The sequence below is a fragment of the Lycium ferocissimum genome, chromosome 7 (assembly GCF_029784015.1).
Source record: "Lycium ferocissimum isolate CSIRO_LF1 chromosome 7, AGI_CSIRO_Lferr_CH_V1, whole genome shotgun sequence".
Lineage (NCBI taxonomy): Eukaryota > Viridiplantae > Streptophyta > Magnoliopsida > Solanales > Solanaceae > Lycium > Lycium ferocissimum.
In genome coordinates, this window is record NC_081348.1 from 20,540,114 (window position 1) to 20,558,672 (window position 18,559).

Below are 18,559 nucleotides of genomic sequence, written 5' to 3' on the forward strand. Positions count from 1 at the left end.
TTAGCTCTAAAGGAACTGCCTGTAATGTCAGTTACTTACACACTCAGGTGGAGTGGGTCTACATTTGAAGTTATATGTTTGGCAAAACCTATTTGGACATGGTTTTGATCCAAACTCGCGGAAGAACCATTTAATATGTATAAATAATCCATCTATAATCTATCTAGAAGTAAACAAAAAGGATTGTAATACGTAATCATAGACAAATCTATCTAGAAGTAAACAAAAAGGATTGTAATACGTAATCATAGACAAATCCTTGCTTAAGGTTGTATGGTTGATTGATATTTCAGTTTACCAAGATAGATGCATTCCGAGGGAAGTTGCGTAGCATATGAATCATCAAATGAACAAACTAGGAAACAGATTCTCAAAATGCGGGGATCAGTTTGCCTGTATCATATAAAATTTGTGAATTTAACCTATAGTTGGATAAGTATGATATGCCCTTTTTATTTTCAAAAGAACGAATAGTGCAGGCTCGTGTCTTTTTAAATTAAAAGAAAATTCTAGGACTAAGGAAAGAGTAGTAAGAATTGAGCCCTCATTTATTGAATGGGGGACTCCTGCTCCCCTACCAATCTATATATATAATATAAAGCTAGGCATAGACAAGGTGATGTGACACCTCTCTATGGCCACCATTGATATTTATCTTTTTTGTCAATTTTTTGACCATTTTACCTCATTTTTCTAAGTAAAAATGAAATATAATCATGAAAAAAACCTAATTCAATACAAGCATTAAAAGGTTACTTATTGCAATTAGATGCTCAATGTTCAATTCTTTAATCATGGAGAAAAAGGAACGCATATCATCTCCATTTGGGGCAATACTGAAGGAATTGATAAGGCCTTTTCTTCCAATTTTTTAGTATAATAACTCTCATTAATTACCACCTTAACTTGACCAACTCAACACTATTCTAATATGCATAATTAACCTGATGAATATAAAGAAAAGAAACGGCAAATATCAAAACATAAGCTTTTAATTACAATAATTGTAATAAATCCATCAAACTTGCGGCAGAGATTATGGAGGAGGAGAAGAGTTGTGCAAGTTATGGAGGTTGGCTATATATCAGCTTGTGAAATTGTTGTGTCTCGGCTGTAGCATCTAAGGAAATTCTCAACATCCAGCGACAACGACTTCAAGCTTTCTTTTGTTTTCGTAGTTTGATTTAATTAAATATATATCTTAAGATCTTACTCCAAAGATCCAACACCATCTTCTCCATATTTTTACAGCTTCATTGGTGATTTTTTTGCAGTCATGAAAACAAAACAAAAATTATCGGGTATGCTTTTTTCCTTCATATTTATTTCCTTCTTAGGGTTAAATTGGGTATGTATTTAAGTTATATATTCCATTAGAATAAGAAATTTTGCATATTCGATTATTTTTACATGTTATATCGTGTAATTTATTTTATTTTCAAAATTATCATATCTTATATGATCACGACTAAAAACAAGTCGAAAATCGAAGGTCAAAACCAACGAAGCAAAACCAAATTTGACAATATCGGAAAAGAACGGTTTGGAAGATAAACCGACGGATTCCGACAAAAAACACTGAACTCCAATATAACTTCCGTCTTTGGTCGGTTTCTTTTTCAAGACTGGAGGGGATCCTTGGGAGTGGACGTGGTTTAAACCGAGGGAGACCATCGGTTGTTTAAATATATAAATTCCGGTTTGTATGATAAATATATATATATATATTATATATATACAATATTTTTTAATATAATATGTTTATATAGGCAAGGGTTGTGTAACTGTATGTTCTTGAATGAATACTAATAAGTTGATGTTGACTTCTTTCCTGCAAAGTGGTAGTACGAAGAGGATTGAATATGAGGAATAAATGGGAGGAACTTCATTCAGATCGCATATTCGATGGTAAGATTTTCACATTCATTTGAAACTTTTGACGTCAATTCTGTAATTTCTTTTCTTGATTTAAATTTAATGAAATAAACATTAATTTTAGGTTTGTTGATTTTTATAGATGAAATAAAATATATAGTAACGGGCAAAGGAGAAAGAAGAGGAAGAGTTGGTTTATGTATATGGGGTTATAATGTTTTTTATATTAGTTATACCAGGAGCTAGGCCAAACAAAATAAATATCACATAGAATAAAAAATTGTATAATGACATGGGTAATTAGTCGAAAATTTTAAAAAATATAATAAATGAGATTGATAATGATGAAGGCAAAATAAACATAGCATAGAACAGGAGGAGAACATGTCAATTCTTCAAAATTGGGAAAGATATTTGATTTTAAAGCAAAATTAGAGAGGAAAAATAATTTTTACCCATAATTTAAGGGATTTCTTTTTCTTTTTGGATAGATCTAATTATGTCAGGTGATAAAATGTCGAAGTATTTTTTTTTTTTTTTTTAGAAAACAGTAATAATAATAAAACGGATTAAGACTTAAAAAGACTATTTTATAGTATATTCAATTTTCGAATATAGTAAATTAGTTTGTAAAGGTAATGAGATATTTCATGACCGCGCGAAGCATGGTTATATTTTCCATTATATTGTAAGCTTGGGTATGCAAGGTCGTGTAAAATCATTAGTTGCAGCTTCGGTAGAATTTAGTAATTTTGATCAAAATTCTGTATTTTCATTAAGAATTATTTTAATATGTATAAATAGTTCTTGAACGCACTAAGTTATCCCATCCTAGAATATACATAAATTTAAAATCCTGAATCCGCCCCTCTAAGAACATAAGTGTACGTGTTACCATGATAGCTGCCCATGTTTAGCTTCCAGGAGGCTCAAACATGGAATAGCGAACATCTATCGAACTCTATAGAAAAAGGCAAAGAAAGGAATATAAAGTGAAGCATATTGTTAGGAGTGACGCGGAGAAGAACTAGGAAAAAAGTATGAACTAATAAGACAATACGAGAGAATGGAAAATTTTCCTTTTCTGGTACAAAATGAATAATTTTTCTCAGTTAAAAAGTATCTTTTTGTAATTCCTTAAATATGGACAACTTTTTTTTTTATGTTTTGGTTCGAAGTTTAAAGAAGAAGCAGCAATACTCCATGATCCATGAATATTCCTGACCCATACGGCCATAAGGACTGCTAACCTTGTAATGGTGGCTCAGAAAAGAAAGGTACTTTAGTGTAATGGGAATCAAAATAGAATTCATTCTCATCATAAAACAAACAAGGAAATTTTACCAATTATGGACAAATACCCAAAGAATATTGCTAGCTGTTTTATATGCGCTTCTATAGTTCTATTCCTTTCTTTTGGGATAAAAACACAGTGAAAGAGGAGAAAATCAGAATTGGATCCGGAGTTTTGATTAGTTAGTATAATTGATAAAATATTATTGTGCATGAATATACTCAAAAACTACTTCAATTTATTCAGACTTTCGTATATGAAATTAAGAGTGAAAAAAGTTTAACGTGGTAACGGACGAGTTATAGTGAATAATGTTTAGTTACTTTAAAGTGAAAAAAGTAGTTGCATAACTAACCGTTACGTGAACTTAACTTTACATTTAATTTCTACCAGATGAATCATTTCTCGTTAGAGTTGGACAAAAATGAAGTGACATTAAAATTCCCTTCTGGTTATGGCATCTCCATTATTTGTCCTTTTCTGTTTAGATAGTCGCATCACAGCTTTTGATGATTAAAGTCGGAGGCGAATTTAGGATTTCAAGAGGATGAATTTACCTTAGAGTTTTTTTTAAAAAAATACGTAAAAGTATGTTTAGTTGGGTTTGATCCCACAAACTTAAGAGATTAAAGGTAGCACATAGTCAGTGCTCCATTCGGTCTAGTTTGAGCATGTGTTCCTTTAGTTAATATTAGATATATTTTACGAAATATATACATAATATACTGAGTTTAGTCGGGTGATTATGTGTTCACGTGACCCATTTTTTATACCTGGATTCGCCCCTGATTAAAGCATGCATCTAATTCTAAGACGCTTACATTTGCGATCCTTGACAATATACCCTTCAACAAGTGTATTTCCACTTGCAAAATTTAAGGACGGATTGATTTCTGACGTGTTATTTAATCTATTTTTATCACGAGCAAGTTATTTCCGCCCGTTGAAATTTAAGGACGGATTGGATTCTAACATGTTATTCAATCTATTTTGATCTAAGTAAACTTTAAACATTTTAGATCATGTTGCTCAATCTTATTTAATCCACTCAAATTTCTCAGGGAGCTACATGTTTGATACCTTTGGGGTGTCATATTTGCTCATAAAAATGTAACTCGTTTAAACTTGAATTATTCTAGTTAGATCATGATGCGCTTCTCCACCTATTTTGATTCATACATCGTCTTAAACAAATTGTAAACAGGTTGAGTGATGACATTTGTTGGCTTGAACCCATCTAAATTAACATGCCTTGATTTTTAACTAACTTGGTCGTTTGACACTCTATGGTGACTCTTATTGCAATTTCTCTCGTAGATAGTGGCGGAGCCAATATTTACAAAAAAATACTGAAAAATATTAGGTAAAATATTATAAATTAAATTTGTACTTTTGATATAAAATAATTTCTGAATTTCATTTGCCACTTCGCCAAAGAAAGTTCCCTTTATATCAAAGAGATTCAATCGTTTATATATAATAATAAATAAAATTCATTTTTAGCCTATTTATACCATAGAAAATTCAATTGAATCTCCTTTCCTCCGTTTAGCTCCACTTCTGCTTGTGGAAGACCATAATTCTTCTCTCTCTCTCTCTCTTTTTTTTTTTTTCTTTTTCTTCCTATCAAGCCAAAGTGGGCCTTAAAATAGTCTCTCTTTATTGCTTCCTACTGTAAATAAAGGAAAACAAATACAAATCAAGTTTGGTGCTTCATTGTAAGCTCTCAGCACTCGACGTACGTAGGGTCATCAACAATTAGAAAGGGAGGATTCATGCGTTGATAGTCACCAAGAACCAGATGGGAATGATTCATGCAGTGCTAGAGACAGAGTGATTACAAGGCGGCTCAATAAAGTTGGTAGGCTAAATGAAACTTTATTAAGAGGCCTTAAGCTTAAAAAAGTATTTCATACGTATGTTGAGATGCAAAAGTTAAATAATCATGACAATAAAGCTTATCAATCACATGGCTAAATAGTTCTCTTTCCTTTCTTTTTAATAATTTCTTGTTTTTTATGCCTAAAAATATTAAATCTTTTATAAAGAAAATTAACAATAGGATATACTATTCACAAAAAATAGGACCGAAAAAATTGTAGCCCAAAGCCTTTGCTTGAGAAAGGGAAGATTCGTGCATTGGTAGAGTCATCAAGAATTAAAGGGGATAATTCATGCATTGATCTACTCACTTTGCCAACAAGTAAGCAAATTTAACGGGAAGAGGGGTTAGGTCATGGAATAATATTATCCTGCCAACCTTCTCTGTTTTTCCCTTTTTGTTATTCTTTTCTCTTCAAAAAAGGCATAGGGGGTGTTTGGTATGAAAGAAAATGTTTTTCCGGAAAATAAGTGGGTTACTTACTTAATTATTATCTGTTGTTTGGTAAGTAATTAAGCAAAAAATACTATCCCAATAGCTATTGTATATAATACAGGCAAACTTATAGGGGATGGTAGTGGGGGTAAGGGTGTGGTGGAGGTAGGGATGGGGATAATGGCTGTGGGGGTGAGATGTGTTGGAGGGTGAGGAGTATATAATTAATGTGGAACTAGAAAAGTCGTTTTCTTATTTTTAAGGAATTTATTTTCCTAGAGAAAAGATTTTTCAAAAAATTTATCAACCAAATATAGAAAAAGTAGAAAGCATTTTCCAAAAGATATTTTCCTCCATACCAAACACACTCAATGGTATGATGAACCCATTTTACACTATTAATGCAACAGTTTACTTGTCATACTTTTCAAGTTACTTCCCATTTATTATAAACAGACTTGTAATTACCTTTTGGATGATTTAACAGTTACACTAACAGCATATAAAAATTAAGAGTCCAAAAGCATAATCAGATTCCAGTCTTTTAGTTACAACCGTTCCAAATGGCATAGGAATAAAGGTCTCACAGGAAAATTGCAACCATGTACAACAAAATATGCAAGAAAACAAAGACGAAAAAGGGACAGCCATCATTTAGAAGTTGAAAAAGCACTTATCTTCATTGAGGCCAGTTTTTCCTTAAACTAATTCTATCATCAACAACTTTAATTTTTTTACAACTATTAAACAGCTTTTTTGGTTAAATCTGGACAAATTAAAGAGGTGCTAGCCATAAACTAGTGGCAACAGCATATCTTGTCGTTGAGTTAAAAATTAATCCCCCACCAAAACCTGATCTTGATTCTTGAGTATCAAGAGATATGATTATTTTCCTATTTAATTATACTCCTGTAACATGAATGATACACTATTCGTATTCGTTTTAAATGGGGTAATGGAGTTGACATTCAAAAGATTACATTATAATTACTATCCAAGAAAGACTTCTTTTCAACGGAATAATTGTTATGTCCGGAAACTGAAATCTTTTTGAGATCACTTGGACAACCTGACAAATACATCCATCAAGATCACTTGGACAAGCTGACAAATACATCCATTATGTTGGCGGAGCTAATATTTTCATTAAAAGGATTCAAAATATAAAAAATTAGACCTAAGAAAAAATGCATTTTTATTAAGGGGATTTAAAATATAAAGAACTAACACTAGAAAGCCGAAAAAATCAACATCTACTATATAAATATAAAAATAATATTATATATATATATATATATATAGTGTAGTTTAACGAAGGTATCCGAACCAATTCTTACCCCTAGCTCCACAATGCATTCATGACGATAACTCAATGTTGATGGTTTGATAAAAATACATACTGCCTCTATTCCATGACAATCACTCTTAATCTGTTCAAAGAAAATCATATTATACTGTGTTTAAAATTACAAATTTAAAGGGGTACTTTTGGTATGTATTAAAAGTTCTTATCCGTATTAATATAATGTAACTATCTTTAATGTTCAAAAAAAAAAAGTTTTTCTTTAAACATCGTATATAACATAACAGAAAATACAAAAGTAAGATCGAACTGTCTAGTCATTTTTCTAGAGGTGTAACAAACGTATAATAGAAGGTCCTTTAACACCTATCGAGTTTACATTCGCCCAATATGCCCATAGAGGTGGCAAACAGGCGATTGGGTCAAAATTAGGCGGGTCAAAACTAGTCAAGTCAATGAACGGGTTATAACCCAACCCGCCCAAACTTTATTTGGGTCAATATGGGTTGGATCGATATGTGTAAAATAATGGGTCATAACTTAACCCGCCCAACATAACCCAAACATTTGCGTCCTTATAAAATGACCAAATTATGAAGCTACTTATTAACAACGTTTTGATTCGAGTAATCATGTGGCCAAATTACGAAATATCAATTGAAATATTTTGGCTTTCTGGTCAATTAGTATTAAATGATTACATATCATTAAATTAATCTCTTTACAAATGTCTTAAACATAGCTGGTTAATTAACTCTCAGTATTACTTTTTAAAACTGAATTACCGTATGACATTTGGAAGTAAAACTCATATGACTAATATATACTCATAGATTACTAGATAGAGATAGAGAAAAGGTGGAAAAAGGACACAGATGATGAATACATGAGCTCAAATTTTAAACTAGAAGATTTAGCAGCTCTTCACGGGTTGATTTATTAAACAGTTAGGTAGCTCAAGTTGACATGTTTAAAAGATGGGTCAGCTTGGGTTTCAACCCAAATTGACCCGTACAGAAATATTACTGACCAAACCAGTAAAAATTTGAGCCAATCGGGCGGGTTGAGCGGGTTTGCGTCAACTTTGACACCCCTATCATGTTGAATTTTTAGTTACATTTAGAACCTTGGTATAAGCTTCAAACAGGGCGAAAAGGGTTACTCAGCATTTGCTTCCCTTTTTTTTCCCCTGAAAAGATTCTTGATGCTTTTCTTAAATATTGTCCAAGCATAGGTTCAACATCTGAATGATAATTCTCTTGTTTTAAGTCAACAACTTCAATCATGCTCTATTTAATTGGGTTAGTCATTCAAATTCATCTAAATATGTACTTTTCAAAATTATTGTCATCATGTCGATATGTTCTTATGTTTTTAGGATGTAAGGATATTGCTAAGACATATCACAGAAAGACACTTTTAATATAGTGTATCGTTATTTCATTTTTTAATTAAGCTAGTACGTGTTTTTTTCAAAAGGCCTCGTACAATTAAAAATATCACTATACCACGATCAACAAGCCTAGCCCTCGAACCAAGCATAACATGGCCTATTACCACGATCGACGGATCAATTGAAATTTCACTATGTGTCACCCACTTGACCGAGCATTCATGTTTGTTGAAGCCTCGAGCTAGCTTTCTTGTGCGCGTGTATCTCCAAGTTACTTTTGATATGGTAAAGATAGTAAAGCGACCTTCACATCATCACTACGCCATTCTCACCCTCGTCTCGCCGATTTATCGACTCTAATACCAATTGTTGAGTTAAGTTGAAACGGTGATACTGTTTGCTTTAGGTTAAGCTCGCACGATTTTCTCCTAAAGACCTCATAACTTATATAAAACTGCCCAATATTTTCAACTACTTTATATCAACATACTCAACAGTAGAATGATGTCTCTACCACTATTTAGGAGGCTATAACTTTTGTGTTTTATTCAATTATTTTTGCTCGTCCACCTTAAAGTAAGGATTGCCCTAACTTAAGTCCACGATTCCATCATGCACACATAAAAGAATGGGCCCAGGGCCACAGGGGGACAAGACGAAGCGGCGCGTAATGGGCCGAGGAATCCGTCTTCTACAGGGCCCTGCACTAAAATTTCATCCTTGTAATAAAATATCCTTTTTAAAAAAATATCTCATCCTGTAATAAAATTTCACGTAATTAAATTGATTTATATGATGGAATGTGTATTAGTTCTTTTTAACATTTAAAAAGATGCACATTGTTAGTGCTGTGTATACAAAAACTCTTTCCGATTTTGTGGCATCGTCTTTCACAAAATGAACTTCGTGTTTATCTGTTAAAACAGCTTTAATGTCCTCGTTAAAAGTAGCTTTGCTTGACTTCTAGTAATCTCTGATTTGGTATTCGAATCATAAGTCTCAGCTTATTCCTTGCTTGCCTCGCTTTTAGGATGATATTTCTACTTGAATAAGTTCACTCATCAGGCGGACCCATGTATTAGGTTTTGGTGCTCGAGCACCACATTAACCCAGGCGGATACTTTATGTAGACATATAGAAAATATTAAAATTTTGGTAATAATTAGAAACAATAAAAGATCTTGATGCTTTGGTTAAAAGGCGGTAGGCTTAAGGCTAAGCCAAGGCCAAGGAGGAGCGGAGTTCAAACCCTAGACAAAGAAATATTTTTTTTTTATTGATTTTAAAGTGAGCACCTAACACCATTAAATTCTGAGTCCGCCACTTACTGTACATGTGTCAATCAACAGTGCAATCAGGGGCGTGCTCCTTTTTGCGATGGTATGGTCTAATCGAAGTTAATTGACTCATATAAAATAAGTGAACATTAGTCTTCACAATAATTTATGCTCTACCGCAATGCAAAATTCCCGTTGTGTTCTATTTCGTCAAGTTTTAGGCCCGCTTGATCATGAAATATTTAAGTGTTTTGCGAGATTTTTTTTAAATAATTTAACTTTTACTTGCAAATTCTGTTACGAATTTTATTCTGCATGTATAACTTGAACTTTCACAAATGTTGCTTCGACTTTAACATCAATTACTCCTCCGTCTAAAAAAAATTATCTTACTTTCCTTATTAGTTTATCCCAAAAAGATTGACTCATTTCTACACTTCAAAATAATTTAACTTTATGAGATGATTTACAACCACACAAATATTTAAAAAGCTTATTTTAGACCACACATTTCAAAAGTCTTCTTTTATTTCATAAATTTCGTGCTAAGTTAAACTAAGGGAAAAGGGTCAAAAATACCCCTCTACTTTGAAAAAAGGGCTAAAAATATCCTCCGAACTTATTTTGGATCAAAAATACCCCTTCCTTAAAGTTTTCAAATATACCCTATCTTGTGAAATTATTAAAAATAACCCAAAATCATTTTCTAAATCCATTCCATCATTTTTGAGGCCAACTAAATAATACCCATAAGATCCCCTTATTCCCAATACGTAGGTTTGAAGTTTGAGGGAATTGGGGGAATAAAGGATCTTATGGGTTATTATTTAGTTGGGTTGGGTTTAAATGATTTTGGTTTAGAAAATGATTTGAGGTTATTTTGGGAGATAATTTCCATCAAGATAGGGGTATATTTGAAAACTTAAGGATGGGAGGATATTTTGGCCTAAAATAAGTTCGGAGTGATATTTTGAACTTTTTCCAAAGTAGGGGTATTTTTGACCCTTTTCCTTAAACTAAAATAATCTTTACGGAGTGAGTATTTTTGGGTTTCAAATTTAACTCAAGTGTTGTAGAGGGAGAGTGAAGACACATGAGCGTTCGGTCATGCAACTTTTGTGGTTGTGGAGTCCCTTTTCAGTATAAAACGAACAAAGAAGCTCATGATGAACTTTTAGACTTTGGACTTCAAGAAAAGAACTTTGAGCCACTAATTTATAGGTGGCAAATTCAGAAAAGCTAGAGAGAGAACCAATTTTGAAGATAAAAAGCTCATTTACTTTTTCCAAATGGTGTCCCAAAGATTTCCAGGTTGGTGACAATATCTATACCTTTATCTGTACAGCCGAATTTACATCACATGGTACCTTTTTCTGAACGTCCCAGAAAATTTGACATTATTATTGCTATTTAAATCTTAAAAAGTCATACTATCCCATTTTTATATTTAAAAATTTAACTTTAAAATTCACATTTCATCTTTAATTAAACTATTTATAATTCTATAAATATCTAAAACTTATTTTAAACCTTAAGTTTCAAACGTCTTACTTTCTTCTTAATAGTGCTACATAAGTTGGGACGAAAGAATTATTATTTTAATTATTCTTTCAGTATTACAACTAAAATGTGCGTGTGTGCTTGCGCGCGCGTGTAATATATATAATAACGAATCCAAAAAATCCAACACGAGGATTCAAAAATTATAGTGGAAAAGTTAGACACAATTTTTAGACTATCTTTGCATCTTACTTTTTTATTAAATTTCATGTTCAGTCAAATATTCTTTACCTAAGTTAGAACGGAAGAATTATTATTTTAATTATTCTTTCACTATTACGAGTAAAATGTGTGTGTTTGCTTGCACACACGTGTAATATATATCAATGATGAATTCAGAAATTCCAACACTAAGGATTCCAATATTGGAACGTAAGAGTTCAAACAATTTTTAAACAACCTTTGCCACTGCACAATGAAAATAACTGGACAAGTGGCATATATTATACGTATGTATAGCTGGTGAAAATAGCAATGTGAAATTTGTGCTCACTTCCTCAAGTGCTTGATTGAACATTGTTGGGAGGCATAACAATATCACAATGATGATAAATTGGACGATTGAACTTCCACTTTTTAAAAATAAAAAGTTAATGGGTATCCATCAATCATCAAACAATACATAAATAAATGATTGACAGATTTTTTCTTTTTTCTTTTTTTATACCAAATTGGTATTATTCCTTCTTGTTTTCAGTAATATTCTTAGCTTTATTTATTGCCCTGCCCAACAGGTATAGATTCTCTCTGTAACTCTACAAGCTCTCTCTCTCTGAGCTTAATTGGAAATTAAAATGGACGGATGAATTTTTGTGCTCTGCTTTGATTCTCTGTTTCAAAAGATTGCCTGCTTTTTCCTTTTCATGGATGCCCTTTATATTTCTTTATCAGTTAATAGGTTGTGTTAGGCACACAATGTGCAGCTGGTTCACACATACTTAAGTCTTTATTTTTTGTTTTCTGCATATTCACATGCCTTATTCTATTTTGGGCCTACTCTTTTTTTGGGTATAAATAGGGACTACTGGTTGGCTTGTCTTCATTGCATTTCAGTACCATTTCTCAGTTCACTTGTGTAGAAGCTGGTCTTTCAGACAGTACTACTGACGTTCCATTTCATCACTGAAGAGAGAGATATGAGTTACTTAAACCCTTCAACTGGCTCTGGTTAGTTGCATTCTTTTTGCTTTTTGATACCCACCTAGTTTAGCATTGAGGGTTGTTATCCTCTCCTTTTGAAATGCTTTAATTAGCTTATTGATGTTATATAATATCAGACTGAGATGGGCTTAAATGGAGCGACATGGTTCATATAGTCAATATAGTCGACCCCAACTTTGCTTGGGATTGAAACATTAGCCTGTTTGGCCAAACTACTTCGAGGCCAAAGATAACCTTTTTTTTTTTTTTTTTCAAAAAAGAAATGTCTTTTTTCAAAGTTGAGGTATTTGGCCAATCTAGAAGGAAAAGTGCTTTTGAGTAGAGCAGAAACTGTTTTTGAGAAGTTGAAAAAAGTAGCTTCCCCCAAAAGTACTTTTGAGAAATACACTTACAAACATTTTTTAAAAACTTTGGCCGGACATTAATTGCTGCTCAAAATTGTTTTTTCAATTAATTAGCCAAACACAAACTGTTTCTCACCAAAAGTGCTTTTTAAAAAAGCACTTTTCAAAATAAGCCGACTTTAGAAGTTTGGCTTGTTATTGTTATTGTAGCTTATGTTTTATGTCCTTATGGCAACAGAATGAGTAAAGCCACTTTGACATTGCAATAGCTATAATCTGTGTGCTAAACATCTTTGTTTCTTCAAGCATTTGATAGTGAACTAATAACTTAGTCAAACAACATTACAGGAAGTAGAACTTCTAGGAGCACATTCGAGTTTGGGAGGACATATGTAGTGAGGCCCAAGGGAAAACACCAAGCTACAATAGTTTGGTTGCATGGCCTTGGTGATAATGGCTCCAGGTAAAATCTACTTTCCTTTTAAGCCAGCATTTTATGGTTAAAATATCAAAAAGATTGTTACTTTGTTGTGCTTAGCTATGACTGCTTCTCTTTCTGTAATTTGACACAAAAGCAATTGTATGAAGTCACCAGGATAAGCCACCTATGATCAGATGTTTAAGTGTTTTCTGCAATTGCTATTTCATTCAAACCTTTGGAGACATTTATTTTATGCCAAAAATTGGTGAAGGAGAATATACACATACTATACCCTGAGCTATTCATGAAAACTTTTGAGCTTTTCTCATCCTTCATATTAGATTTTTGTAAACTGTTCTCTTAGTATGGAGTTCCCTGTATCAATTACAAGAATCTACAAGGGAAAGGTGTTATTCTGTTAAACCCGGAGAAGAAAATACTGGTTTAGAGAATGTCAATTACTGACGTGTCCAATTAAGAAGTCGGTCATTGTTAAATGTTTTTGTTAGCTCACACTTTTAAGATTCTTAGATTAACTCTATTGGTGGGAAAAAGCAGAGGCACCCAATCTCACTTTTAGAATTTGTTTGCTATAATGGATTTGCTGATTGTTTCGCTTCTTTATGCAGTTGGTCCCAACTTTTGGAAAGCCTACCCCTTCCTAATGTAAGCAATGAGCTTAGATAACTCCTTAAATTTTTAACCTAGATATATTCTTCTTTATCCTAAATCATTGTTTGTGAAACTATATAACCTTTGCAGATCAAATGGATATGTCCGACGGCCCCAACTCGTCCCGTAGCTATACTTGGTGGATTTCCTTGCACTGCATGTAAGAATGAAACCAAACGTGTCACATGTTAACTTTAGTAACTGTCACTAAATGCCACCTTATGTTATTTCAGGGTTTGACGTGGGAGAACTTTCTGATGATGGCCCTGATGATTTTGAAGGCTTAGATTCTTCAGTTGCACATATTGCAAACTTATTGTCAACTGAACCTGCCGATGGTAAGTTCTAGATAATTTTTCAATGTAGACCTAAAAATACTGGTATCTCCTGTGTATTTGTTATGCCAAAATCCGTATATAATCTGATGTTCTTATTTACTACTGTGAATGCTTAACTAGTCGCGTAAATTTCTTAGATTGCCGGATAGAGTGGAACCAGTATGGGGACTAACCCCAACAAGATTGAGATTGATGCTTAGTTGAATGATTTTTTTGTTAAAAATTTGTTTTGTTAGGTTTATTTTATTCACGATCTGATTAGCAATTTAAACTGTATGGTACAGTTAAACTTGGTATTGGAGGCTTCAGCATGGGTGCAGCGACTGCGCTCTACTCAGCAACTTGCTTTGCACAAGGAAAATATGGAAATGGAAACACTTACCCAGTCAACTTAAGGGCTATCATAGGTCTAAGTGGGTGGCTTCCAGGTTCAAGGTTTGATTTCCTATCATACCTCAAACTATTAGTCTTATAACATCTCTTTATTCTCTTTCACCTGAGGAATGATATGAATTACTAGCTGCAATAGATTTTGGATAAATTATATATAGTCTTAAAATTAGCTTCTTAACCGTCTAAAGCTTCTATTATTCAAGCGCTCTAAAAAAGGGAGGTACGATAAAAAGTAAAGAGTGCTTATATAGTTATTTTTGTGTTTTTTCTTCTTAAACAACAAATTTACATAGGAGTTAACAACTGGAATTGTGCAGGAACGTGCGGAACAAAATTGAAGGATCACTGGAGGCTGCAAGACGTGCATCGTCTTTGCCCATTCTACTCTGTCATGGAATGTGTATGTACTTTACTTGCAAATACTTGTATAAAACCTTTTAGTTACTATTTTTAGCTTATACAGTGCCATAGTACGTCTCTCTGAGTCCTCGAAGGTCCATACTTCTGATCTGATATACAAGTTCCCTAACTTTACCTCGGGTCTTTTATTACTCCGCAACCACAAGGAACAGAAACAGTAGTTATGGAGACAGCTGCTAGATTGCCATTATATAAGAGTGTTTAGAGCAGAAAATTGTCTTTGTTGAATAGTGGAATTAGGCTTATTTTCATAGAATATCAACTATGTGCTCCTTGAACTCTTATGAACTAAGGCAGTCTTGACCTTGTTCAAAGGAGGGCTCTCATTGTTTTCAGCCTGTAATTCAAGTTCTAGACTATTAGTAACATGTAATTTGCATAACCACTTTTACCTTTTTGTTTTGTAATTTACAGGCGATGAGGTTGTTCCTTACAAATATGGAGAGAGGTCTACCCTTGTCTTAAACTCAGCTGGATTCAGGAATCTTGCATTCAAAAAATACGATGGGTATCCCTCATATTCCGTTTTTACTTTGCAAAATTGTAGTTTTCGTGGCTTAAGGAAGTGTTTTCTAAAACGACCATCTTATTCTGCAGGCTTGGTCATTACACAGTGCCAAGAGAAATGGATGAGGTGTGTAGTTGGTTAAGTGGAAGGCTCGGCCTTGAGGGTTGCCGATGATAAATTCACTCAAGAGTTTCATGTTGTATAAGTAATTCAGGAGTGATGACAAATGCATGATGAAGCAATAATATGGGAGTATACACTTGACAGTTCTATGTAGTTAATTATGCCTTTGGTGAATTCTAGGACCTCAGTCTTCCAGTTTTGACTCGAAAATAAAGTTTTGGATGTGTTTTTCATCACTTGTAGACACCACCTGGACATTTTGTTCTCTTCAATTCTACTCAGAATTTTGGTAGTTATTGTATCATGTTGTATCAATATTAATGGATATTGTGCCTATTGTGTATCTCTGTTTCTCTCTCCCTCCCCCTCCCGCCCACCCCAACCACACACGCGCGCGTGCTTGTTTCTTTCATATTGTGGACCTTAAGTTCCATGGAAGAATATGTTACTACTGAAATACCGAAGAATTGAAATCTTAGATCAAAACACTATGTATGGATGGTATGAACCATCTCTTGTCTCACCAATCTAGTATTGCCATAGAAGAGAACTGCGTTTACGGGTAGCATATCTTTGAAAGATATCTTTCCCGTTTTTCACTACGCCCTTTCAATCTTGAACTACTTGAACAAGAAGGGCAACGTTTAGACGTTTAACTAAAAGCATCATCCATTTTCCAACTAGCTAAAAATTTCCAAAATGGCCACTCTCTTTGATCACCTAAAGCAATTTCATCCATTTCTACTGCGTTTGAAAAGTTTGGTGTAAACTCCAACTTTCTCTGGGTTGGCCAGAGTTTTCCTGTTAAGACATAATAGTGCAGATGTTCATTTAGAAATTTGATGGCTCAAACTTTCTTTTCACGCCGGTTGATTTCTCTTGCTAAGATACGGCTACCCTAGAAAAATCACCTTCCCCGAGTGACTGCTGTATTGTCAGTTGACGTGCATATGTCGATGGTGTATCTCACATGCAACTTACAGATACAAGAAATACTACTAATTTTGAGCAAAAGACATTGAATTTTATCAGTTTAATCAAGTGGAGACAAAAGTATGAAGAATATTATTTGATCGTTTCCACTAAAATATGGAATATGGAATCAAGTGTCACTTTTATTACAGCTCGCAAGCCTAAAGATTACAAACTCAATGCTAGAAATATTACAATAGTTCGACACACAGGCAGAACAATTCTACATTCTGCAGTGACATTATCTCATTCTGATTTCCCCTCGTTGGCCACAATAGTTTTCAGCTTTTCCTTGAGTTCACCGCTCTGCATGAAAAAAGAATTGATGAACGTTTCACACTTAACCAATTGAACTAGATTCACATAAACAATAAATTACCTGGTGCATATTGAGGATGATATCTGATCCGCCGATGAACTCCCCCTTGATAAATATTTGTGGAAATGTGGGCCAGTGGCTGAAATATATACAGAGACCATGAGTCCTCGAGCAAACATATAGATCAGTTGCACATTATGAAGAGTAACAACTAAAGTTAGTATTTTTATAACAGCAGTGTCTGGACAACCTTGCACGCACCTTGACTAATCCCAGCAGGTACCTACTACCTCCCACCAGCACATGGACCAGGTGAAATGTAACAATTACTTGGAAAACTTATTTTTCTCAGTGTAACAACTTTGGATTGAATACAGATCTCACAATGTATTAATGTCCCAAAGGTTAGGAAGAGGAGATGGACATCAGATTTTTTTTTTTTTGGGTACATCAGTGCATAAACGATACTCTGGGAAATGACTAGTTTTACTAATACCAGATTTATTACCTCAAGATGGAGGCTAAATATTCCTATTTTACATTTGAGTCCAGAAACTCATGCATTGGTATGACCAACTAAGAGCAGTTAGAACAAGTTAGAAGCAGAGAACTGATGCCTACAGCTGATTATCATAAGTCCCTTCAAGAAATACATATACCAGTTAATGTGGTTTTGTCTATGCATTTAGTTACCAAGGAAAAACTACAGAAACAAACAATTTGAGAGTTCAATATCAGCAATCCTAGTCCAGGTTCTTTGAAGACGAAAAATGTGATTCAGTAAGAAGTCTGAACTATGGTGGTAGGCAAAACGCCAACAAGCTGGATAGAAGCAGAAACTAGAAGCTTCTCTGCCGAAATATCAGTGTCCCAATTCAAAGGATAATTCCTTTTCATGCATGAACTATATTGCAGCCATTTTAAACATGCCAAAGAAAATAAAAACAGAGAAAAAGAATCAAGAACATGTGCACCATTTATTTAAGAGGCAAGTTTTGGGTCATTTCTTCTTTATGCATACCATAGATGCTACGGAAAGAAAGAAATAGAAGGGGCTCTGAAAAGGTGACAAGAGGCAACACATAGCTTAAAAATAGATGTACAAGAATTTTTTGGTGTAATCAAGATGATTTTCCTTTAGAAAAGAGATAAACTACTTGTAAAGTTCTATGGTCCTCACTTGATGCTCTTTAAGATGCACTCACCATATACAAAATAAAGGGTCATGTTAGAGCTGAAAAAATGTAGTATATAGCCTACATATAACTCAAATAGCTATAGAGCCACAGAGTCATCACCAGGATTATGTAAATGTTGGCACCGCCAGCTAAATCAATGTCATACCATAAGAGCAAAAATAATCAATTGTAACCGCATTTAGTCACAAGAAAAAAGCTGCCTTGACACTCAAACCTCCATCAGGGGAGGTCGCCAAAATAGCATCTGACCTTATGAACAAACCATTAATCATTTCCTGAGTTTACTACGATAGTAAATGGTAGCTGATATCCCACAGCTCAGAAAATATTGACCCAAATGACCCCGATTTATCGCAATGATGTGAATTAACGTTAAAAAAGATAATTGCACAGATCACATTAGAGGGCGAAAGATGGCCACCTAACATCTAGAATTGGGTATCATCACGGCCAACGCCATGGGCCGTGACTAGTGCCCAGCCGGGCACTAGTCACGGCCCATGGCGTTGGGTCGTGACAAAAGTGGCTATCGAGCGGTTAATCCTCGGAGTGTCCTGAGACCGTGTCTAGTAGAATCTTGTTTATCGATGTGTTGTGAACATTTATAAACGGGGGGCTACGGGGGATTTAGGATATATCTTTCCTTTCTTAGATCGGCGTGGGGGTTTTG

At 34.0% G+C, this 18,559-nt stretch overlaps 1 protein-coding gene and 1 long non-coding RNA gene across 2 annotated transcripts; one reads left to right on the plus strand and one right to left on the minus strand.

The window, feature by feature from the left end:
- The first annotated feature begins 11,765 nt into the window (after positions 1–11,765).
- LOC132063706 (uncharacterized) lies at positions 11,766–15,742 on the plus strand. The gene is made up of 9 exons (XM_059456387.1): positions 11,766–12,186; positions 12,873–12,987; positions 13,575–13,611; positions 13,708–13,777; positions 13,851–13,955; positions 14,240–14,390; positions 14,666–14,748; positions 15,183–15,276; positions 15,366–15,742. The coding sequence occupies exons 1-9, from the start codon at positions 12,156–12,158 to the stop codon at positions 15,448–15,450; spliced, it is 771 nt and encodes a 256-aa protein (XP_059312370.1). The 5' UTR covers positions 11,766–12,155; the 3' UTR covers positions 15,451–15,742.
- A 713-nt stretch (positions 15,743–16,455) lies between these two features.
- Positions 16,456–18,327, minus strand: LOC132063707 (uncharacterized). The gene is made up of 2 exons (XR_009416440.1): positions 16,751–18,327; positions 16,456–16,677 (listed from the first exon to the last, which is right to left on the minus strand). It is a non-coding gene; the product is annotated as an uncharacterized LOC132063707 (long non-coding RNA).
- Between the last annotated feature and the right edge of the window lie 232 nt (positions 18,328–18,559).

Bases quoted from the DNA above. Each gene is read 5' to 3' on its own strand.
- LOC132063706 (XM_059456387.1), top strand. From the start codon at position 12,156: ATGAGTTACTTAAACCCTTCAACTGGCTCTG. The intron at 12,988-13,574 runs GTAAAATCTACT...TTCTTTATGCAG, and splicing joins CTTGGTGATAATGGCTCCAG to TTGGTCCCAACTTTTGGAAA. The intron at 13,612-13,707 runs GTAAGCAATGAG...TAACCTTTGCAG, and splicing joins AAAGCCTACCCCTTCCTAAT to ATCAAATGGATATGTCCGAC.